The sequence below is a fragment of the Trichechus manatus genome, unplaced genomic scaffold, assembly GCF_000243295.1.
Source record: "Trichechus manatus latirostris isolate Lorelei unplaced genomic scaffold, TriManLat1.0 scaffold00021, whole genome shotgun sequence".
Lineage (NCBI taxonomy): Eukaryota > Metazoa > Chordata > Mammalia > Sirenia > Trichechidae > Trichechus > Trichechus manatus.
In genome coordinates, this window is record NW_004443957.1 from 17,418,115 (window position 1) to 17,427,112 (window position 8,998).

The following is an 8,998-nucleotide window of genomic DNA, read 5'->3' on the forward strand; positions in this document are numbered from 1 at the left end:
AGAGTTTAAAAATGTACTACTTTAACAGAGCATCTAAACTCTATTCTCTCTGATATATATACACACACACACACATCTGATATGTCCAGTGCCCTTAGAAGAGAATATTTCAACAAGGGCTGGCAATGACAGATGCCAGTGAATCAGGTGTCCCCAGGTTAAAGCAGGAGGACAGGCTGAGTATCCTCACTTGTGCTGGTGCTGTAGGCATCTATAAAATGAATTAGGCAGGAGTTTAAAACTTTCACTGCCCTAGAGTTTTCACAGGTGTCCAGTAGTTACGTTTTGCTGGCAGAGTTGTAGGCTAACGCACAGAGGGACCACAAACATGTGAATTGGTTTCATCTTTTTGAAACTTCATATAAAGATGACTTTTTAAACCATAGGCTTACGTGAGACTAAAAGAGCTATTGTGTTAAGTAAGTTTAGAGCTTAATCTGAGAAAATAAAGTTCGTATCTCAGCTTCTTTTTATCATCTTCCTACCTGACAACCTTACCTCATTCATTCAGCCTACAAAATAGGGTGCTATCCTGAATTAAAAATGTTTTTAAATAAATGGTTGTACAAGAAACTTTGACCCACTATGCACGAACTATAGTGGACTTACAACTTTGTTATTCTATTAAAGATGCTATTGTTAAAAATATTTAGGAGAGACTGATGAAAACTGTGGCCCAGTGTCATATCTAATCAAGCATAATCTGATTTTCTAGTAATAAAGAATTTTATTTTCAGATACAGAATATCTCCAAACACCCTAACGTCAAGTTCTGGAAATGGTGAGAATCACTCTTCCTTCAAACTATCTGGATGAAGTGAGTACACATGAGACAGAATGGTTACACGCTGACAGGTTATCGCAGTTCACTGATGACTCAGAAATCAGATATTTAATAATGATGATGCTAACATCAATAAATCAAGATATGTTCTAGAAAGAATGAAGAAAGTTCTCTAATGAATTTGGAGAAAATTAGTCTTATACTGCCCAGAGAATCACCTTGTGCCACAATGGTCAATAAATACTTGTTAAATAATGGAAAGTTTCAGCCTAACGTTGTTAGAAAAGGGAAAATGACCAAAGAGAAAACAGATACCAGACCTTTTGCAAGAAAACAACTTCCAAAGCCAGTCTGGGGGGCAATTTTCATTCAACGCTATGATTTACACCATTTGTACCTAGAGTTATATCTCTCAGGTCACATTAACTGATATTCAGAAAAATAATCATCAATCTTCAAAAGAAAGTTCATCTCTATTTAGCATATTCAGTTTAAGAATACAGGGGGAAATATATAATTACATCTTTTAGAAAGATTTCCATTAACAAAAGTTAAAATACAAGAGGCCAAATAAAAGTTAAAAAATGTTTTTAATAAAATAAAATGGGCTACTATCCAGAACTTCATTTCCTCCAAATAGCTGGAGTTTACCTAAACTGTTATTTAACTCTTGCATTGATTTTTCATTTGTTTACATCTAGACTCCTCAAGTACTTTGTAAGCCTCTTGAGGGCAAGGAGCAAGAAGCTTTTGTTTCTGTATTGCATTCCCTGTAGGCATAACACTTGTTTTGCTCATAAAGATACCGAATAAGTATTTGTTAATTTATAAAGCAATTATTTTTCCGTCTTTGTCACTTAACCAGTTATTCTATGTGTGACAAATTAAACCATTCATTTACCAATACATATTTCCAAGTAAACTTCAGAACCTTAGACAGAGGAGATAAAACCTAGTTCTAATTTACTGGTATGACCCTGGGCAAGTTACCTACTATTTGGGCTTTGGTTACCTTTTGTGTTTAAAAAAAAAAAAAAAAAAAAAAGGCGGGGGGGGATTATTTGATCTGGTCTTTACTAGATCTAAAATTTTTATGATTGTATCTAACAGAAACATTCAGCCAAAACATAAGTCTAAAGAAGTTAAGGTTAAAAATATAAATTACAATATGATAAATATTATTTTATCATCGTCATTTTGCAAAGGTTAAGGCTCGTGGAAGTGTACGTGCAAGGTCACCGAGCCAGTCAGCGAAGGCAGAAAAACTGTCAGTGTCCAACTAAATATCACTCACTGCCAGGATAGTACACTGGAACTTCCCATGCCCAGAAGGATGCTAATCCCCAGCAGATGACTAAAAAACAAAACACACACACACAAAAAAACCCAAACATACACATACAAACTCCATTACATCTATCCATTAACCATGCACGTTCTTATCTGTTTCTGGAGGAAAGAGAAGGCCCCCGTGTCTCTCTCCCACATCCACTCCTTCCCTGCGACTTTACCTGCTTGTATCTGGCATACAGGTACAGGAGCTGCTCCCTGCTGGCCACCTGAATCAGGCCTTGGAGGTGCGCTGCAGCCTTCTCGAACAGCTCTGTCAGGCTCCTGGATGCCTCGGTCTCAGGGCTCTGGGGGGATTCATCGACATCACCGGAGTCGTCCCCTGAGCTCAGTTCTCCGCCGACGTCGCCCATGGTGGACACCGTGGGCAGGAATGGCGAGGCCATGTCGCCTTGCTCGGTCTGTCCCGTTGTGTCGGGTTTGTCCTCCTCAAGCCGGGTGTACCGCCAGCTCGGGGGCCTCGCAGACCAGTCTTGGCCCTGAGCCCGAGCTCGAGTCGGACCCAAGCTCACTTACTCCACGCTCCCTCAAGGAACTCTGCCTCCCTCCCACTTCTACTCCTGGGCGTGCAGGGCAGCCTCTGCTACACTCTGCAGCTCCCTCCCCAGGTAATCTGGCCTGCTTGTCTTCCCTTTGACTAACAGAGCGCTCAGACTCGCAGCAAGTCCTTCAACGGCGTGGAAGGCGGGATATAGCGCATCCGGGAGACACCGGAGTAAAGGCAGCGCGCGCAGTGGCGGGATGGGCAGGAGGATGGGCCAGCGGATGGGAAGGCGAAGGCGGGGCACCGCGAGCGCCTGAGCTCAGGGCCGGGCACGCGCCCAGAGCTACGCGTGGCGACGTGCGGCGCGCTACTCGTTTGGGCCTGCTCAGCGCTGGTAGGGGAAGTGGGGGCGGGCATACGTTGGACGTCTTCTCCTACAGAGAACTGGTGAAGCTCCCTAGGGAGACGCTGCTTAAGGAAATCGTCCTCCGTGGTTGGGGTGTTCGTTAGTCATTTTGTTGAAATTAGTAGTCAAACTCCAGAACCCGTCCTCGGAATACGCCATTGGTGTGTTGGGGTGGGGGGGGGGAGGAGGCCAACTATTCGGTAGTGTAGCGATCTAAGTGGAGTCGAGGGAAACAGGAAGTGAGAACCAAGCTTCCGCTTGCGTCTGTCTCTCCAGATGTGTGGCCAAGGCGCTCCAAAGGGGTTTGGACCCTGCGCGCGCTTGTGTTGCTTAGTTTTTCTTTGTCTTGCATGCGTGGAATTGATTGGTCGAATTACTGCTCTCCGTGTCTCACTTTCCACACTGCCGAATCCTTGAGTTCTCAGGCTTTTGAGAAAATACGCTTAACGGGGATCTTCTCCCTTTGCACCATTCTCTTTCGAGCTCAGCCTTCGCCGCTGTGCTTTGTAAACCCTAAGAAGTGAGACCAGAAAAGTACGACATAGTTTTGCCCTAATGGAACTTACAAACATGCAAAAACTGTAGTATTAAAAATAATAGTTAACATTTACTGAGTGTTATGTCCTAAATGGTGTGTGAAAAAAGGTACTATATTTTAATCATCCCGAAGAGAAACACCGTAAGTGGACACTCCCCATTTCTCCCTCCTTAGCCCTACACAGCCACTAATCTACTTTTTGTCTCTATAGATTTGTCGATTTTGACATTTAGTATAAATGGAATTGCACAATATGTGGTCTTTTGTGACTGGCTTCTTTCACAAGCAAAGTTTTTTTTTTTTTTTTGGTTATTATGTTTTTATTACCTAAACTCCATAGTTTACATTTTTTAGATAGTCTCCGTAATTTATTTTTGTCTTGTTTTATTCTATGGGTTTTGAGAATTGCATAATGTCATGTGTTCTCCATTACAGTATCACACAGAATAGTTTCTTGGCCCTAAAATTGTCCTGTGCTCCACCTATTCATCTTTCTCCCCAACCCAACCCCTGGCAACCACTGATCTTCTTATTGTCTCTATAGTTTTGTTTTTTCCAGAATGTCATATAGTTGGAATTATACGGTATGTAGCCTTTTCACACTGGCTTATTTCACTTAAAAATATGCATGTAAGTTTCCTCCGTGTCTTTTTGTGGCTTGTTAGCTCATTTCTTTTTATCATTGAACAAATACTCCATTGTATGGATGTACCAGTTTGTTTGTCCATTCACCTGTTCATGGGAATCTTGGTTGCTTCCAGTTTTTGGCAATCATGAATAAAGCTGCTGTAAACATTAAAATAAAAAAAAAGGTACTATGTTCATTTAGTATCCAAAACACTGTAATAAGCATCATAAAATGGTAGAAAGTGTTATAAAGAATGATTATTGACCGTTTAAGCTTGGATTTTAGACAAGTGGACAAGGATAAAGATGGACAGGATGAGGGAACAGAATGAGAAAAGGCAGGAAGGTGAGAAAGCTTGGATCCGGATTCAACAAACATCCAATTTTTAGCACATCCATGCTTCCTTAGATTCTCCCTCAAATCACTCAACCTAAACGCAAATCTTGTGATACGTTCTTTCTTAACTTCTTACTGAGACAGTCTGTGCTTCTCCATGATGTGTGTTCTCCCTCACTGTAATGAGTAATAAATCCAAATTGATTAACTACAACTGAGTTTCTGGTGGTTTCTGGCTGAAGGGCATTGATACTTGAGAACATTTGATCTCTTGAAGATTCTATTAAAACCTAAAAATCTCAGAGTCTGGTGACTTTGATAGATTTTTTACAATTAATGTTTCCACGCAGGAATTCCTTCCCAGTATTTCTTGGGAAATGTCTTTTCGAATGTGAAGAAAAATCAGCTGAGAACTCAGGAAACCAGTAGAAAGTATTATAATTCTCCTGTGAGAATTAAAGCTTAACAATAAACAGAGGTTATTGATCCAAAGGAAACCATGACAAGTCAAAAGCAAGAGCAGGAAATGCTGACACATGGAATCTTAACCAAGGAAAGTAGCAGGCAGGAGAGAAGTGGTCAAGATCTAATCAGTCTTGCTTTTAGTGGTTGCAGTGTTGTACATGTGTGTTCAGGGGTACCTCTGCTGCTAACAATGAGTCATTCTTGCACATGAAATAAGTATTAATAAGTTTATATGTATACTACACTTTATACAAATTCTATGAGTGGTGTTCTAAGAAATAACAAGTTTTGAAAGCAAAAGAGGTCTTTAAACTAGCAGTTTCTTTCAGTGAATCTGTGTAGTGCTTTTAACCTTATTAGAAAAACTGAATGCTTCATTATTCAAATACTGTCCAACAATGCTTGCTGGCATTTCCTACTGTTTATATATACACTATAGGCTACAGATCTTTGTAAACACTTTAACAGAAGTGTGAAGAGAAGAAGATGTGAATGCTGTTGTGGAATCCTCCGACGTGACATCTGGAACTGACCTAAAATCTGAATTAATGAAAGTAATACCTGCTTCAATGGTAAAATCAAAATCAGGGCAAGCAGACAAAATATTTTCATTGTTAAGAAAGTAACTGGACTGTCCTGATCAAAAAGGGGAAAATGCAAAACAGAATTTCAAATTCTCATGAAATCTAGATTTTCTGGAGCTGTGGAGGCTGGATGAATCCCAGAAACTACTGCCCTGAGATAATCTTTAAACCTTAAACCAAAAATATCCCCCAAAATCTTCTTAAAAGCAAACAATAGTTTAGCTTAACTAGTAAAGAATGTCTGCTGTGATAGTTAAGATTGTGTGTCAACTTGGCTGGGCCATGATTCTCAGTGTTTATATGTGATCACTCCCATGATGGAATCTGCTGTGAGTAGCCAGTCAGTTGAAAAGAAGTTTCCTTGGGAGTATGGCCTTCATCCAAATATAAGCAGATGTTCTGGCTTTTTTTGCTCACTCTGGTTCCTGCGGCTGCCTCCTGTTCATCTGACCTCCGGTTCTTGGGACTTAAGCTATCAGCTTATCTGCCGATCTTGGGATTCCTTAATCTTCACAGCCTGTGAGCAAGAGCCCTGCTCTCTGACCTGCCTATCTTGGGTTCACCAGCCCCTGTCGCTACGTAAATCAAGAGAAGCCTCTGTCCCGATCCACGGACTTGGGACGTTCCAGCCTCTTCAATCACATAAGCCATTTCTTTGATGTAAATCTATATACATATTTATACACTTTACTGGGTTTGCTTCTCTAGAGAACCCAGCCTAAGACATCTGCCTCAAGCATTATGTTCTTTTAAGATCTATCTATATGGGATCAAATTGACAACAGCAACATGAAGGATTAGATATGAACCTTAGGGAGCAGTGAGTTTTTGTTAATGGGGGAGGAACAACTCAGAAAAGGAGGGTGTGAATTGTTGCACAACTCAAAAAATGTAATCATTGTCACTGACTTGTACATACAGAAACTTCAGTTGGTGTATATTTTGCTGTGCATATTCTCAATAACAAAAATAAAATTATTTTTAAAGTTTACTGGACTGGACTTAGTACAATTTGGTTTTTATGAAATACTGCTACCATTTTTTTACAGTACCACCGAAATATTAACTCATCATAAATATGTTAATTCCTAATATGTTTTAGACACAGTGCTAAACCCTACGGATACCAGAATGAACAAGGTTATTCTTCCCCTTTCTTACTCTACTCCAGCCACGTGGGTCTGTTGTGGTTCTTCTTAAAAACCAACCATAATCCAGCATACGCCCATTTTAGTGCCTTTGCACTTGGTATTCCCTCTTCCTGGGACGCTGTACTCCCGGATATCCACGTGGTTTGCCCTCATGCCTTTCAGGTCTTTGCTTAAATGTCACATTCTCAGTCAGATCTTGACCACCTGATTAAAAATTGCAATCCCTCACCCTGACATTACTGTCAGTAATTAAAAAAAAAAAATGTTGGAGAGATTATGGGGAGATTGGAATTATTATGCACTGCTGGTGGGTGTGTAAAATGGTACAACCACTATGGAAAACAATATGGCACCTCCTTAAAAAGCTAGAAATAGAAATACCATATGATCCAGCAATCCCACTCCTAGGAATATGTCCTAGAGAAATAAGAGCCATCACATGTATGGACATATGTACACACATGTTCACTGCAGCATTATTCACAATAGCAAAAAGATAGAAACAACCTAAGTGTTTATCAACAAATGAGTGGATAAACATGGTATGTACATACAATGGAATACTATGCAACAATAAAGAACAATGATGAATCTGAGAAACATCTCACAACAAATATTGTATGAGACCACTACTGTAAAAACTCAAGAAAAGGTTTATACGCAGAAAACAAAAAAAAAAACTTTGGTAGTTATAAGGGACGGGAGGGGTGGTGAGGGGAAATCACTAACTAGATAGTAGACAAGGGTTAACTTTGGTGAAGGGAAAGACAATACACAATATAGGGGAAGTCAGCACAACTTGATCAAGGTAAAGTCATAGAAGCTTCCTAGACACATCCAAACACCTTGAGGCACCAAGTTACTGGGGCTGAGGGCTGGAGACCATGGTCTCAGGGGACATTTAGGTCAATTGGCATAACATAGTTCATAGAGAAAATGTTCCACATCCTACTTACGTGAGTAGCATCTAGGGTCTTAAAAGCTGTGAGCAACAAAAAGAATCTTTGATGGTTATGAGAGAGGGGAAGGGCAAGGATGGAAAAACACTAAATAGACAATAGGTAAGTGGTAACTTTGGTAAAGGGTAAGACAGTACACAATACTGGGGAAGCCAGCACAACTTGTACAAGGCAAAGTCATGGAACCTCCATAGACACATCCAAACTCCCTAAGGGACCAAATTGCTGGGCTGAGGGCTGCGGGGACCAAGGTCTCAGGGAACATCTAACTCAATTGCCATAACATAGTTTATAAAGAAAATACGCTATATTCTACTTTGGTGAGTAGCATCTGGGGTCTTAAAAGCCTGTAAGCGGCCATCTAAGATACTCCACTGGTCTCACCCCTTCAGGAGCAAGGGAGAATGAAGAAAACTAAAGATACAAGCGAAAGATTAGTCCAAACAGCTAATGGACCACATCTACAATGGCCTCCGCCATACTGAGTCCAGTACAACTAGATGGTGCCTGGCTACCACCACTGACTGCTGTGACAGGGATCACAATAGAGGGTCTTGGATAGAGCTGGAGAAAAACGTAGAACAAAATTCTAACTCACAAAAAAAGACCTGACTTGCCTGACAGAGACTGGAGAAATCCCAAGAGTATGGCCCCCGGACACCCTTTTGGCTCAGTAATGAAGTCACTCCCAAGGTTCACCCTTCAGCCAAAGATTCGATAGGCCCATAAAACAAAACAGAACTAAACGGGCATATCAGCCCAGAGGCAACAATGTGAAGGCAGGAGGGGACAGGAAAGCTGGTAATAGGGAACCCAAGGTTGAGAAGGGAGAGTGTTGACATACTGTGGGGTTGTTAACCAATGTTATGAAACAATATGCATACTAACTGTTTAATGAGAAACTACTTCTGTAAAACTTCATCTAAAGTACAATAAAAAAAAAATAAAGCTTTTGAGTAGCTCTTTAAGATACATCTATTGGTCCCATCCCATCCAGAGCAAATGAGAATGAAGAAAACCAAAGACACAAGAAAAATATTAGTCCAAAGGACTAAAGGACCACATGAACCACAGACTCCACCAGCCTGAGCCCAGAAGAACTAGATGGTGCCCAGGCACCACCACCAACGGCTCTGACAGGGTTGACAGTAGAGGGTCCCAGACAGAGCAAGAGAAAAATGTAGAACAAAATGCAAATTCACGAAAAAGGACCAGACTTACTGGTCTGACAGAGACTGGAGGAACCCCCAAGACTATGGCCACCGAACACCCTGCTAACTCAGAACTGAAGCCACTCCTGAAGTCCACCTTTC

The 8,998-nt window shown here is 41.0% G+C and overlaps 1 protein-coding gene across 3 annotated transcripts in view; it reads right to left on the reverse strand.

Annotated features, from left to right (window-relative positions):
- ACBD6 (acyl-CoA binding domain containing 6) overlaps positions 1-2,891 on the reverse strand; it is a 239,069-nt gene extending 236,178 nt beyond the window's left edge. For all 3 annotated transcript variants that reach the window (XM_004372879.3, XM_023728087.1, XM_023728086.1), the window contains exon 1: positions 2,296-2,891. In XM_004372879.3, the coding sequence (XP_004372936.1) occupies positions 2,296-2,520 (225 nt within the window). In that variant the 5' untranslated portion in view covers positions 2,521-2,891. The remainder of the gene's footprint in view (positions 1-2,295) is intronic.
- Between the last annotated feature and the right edge of the window lie 6,107 nt (positions 2,892-8,998).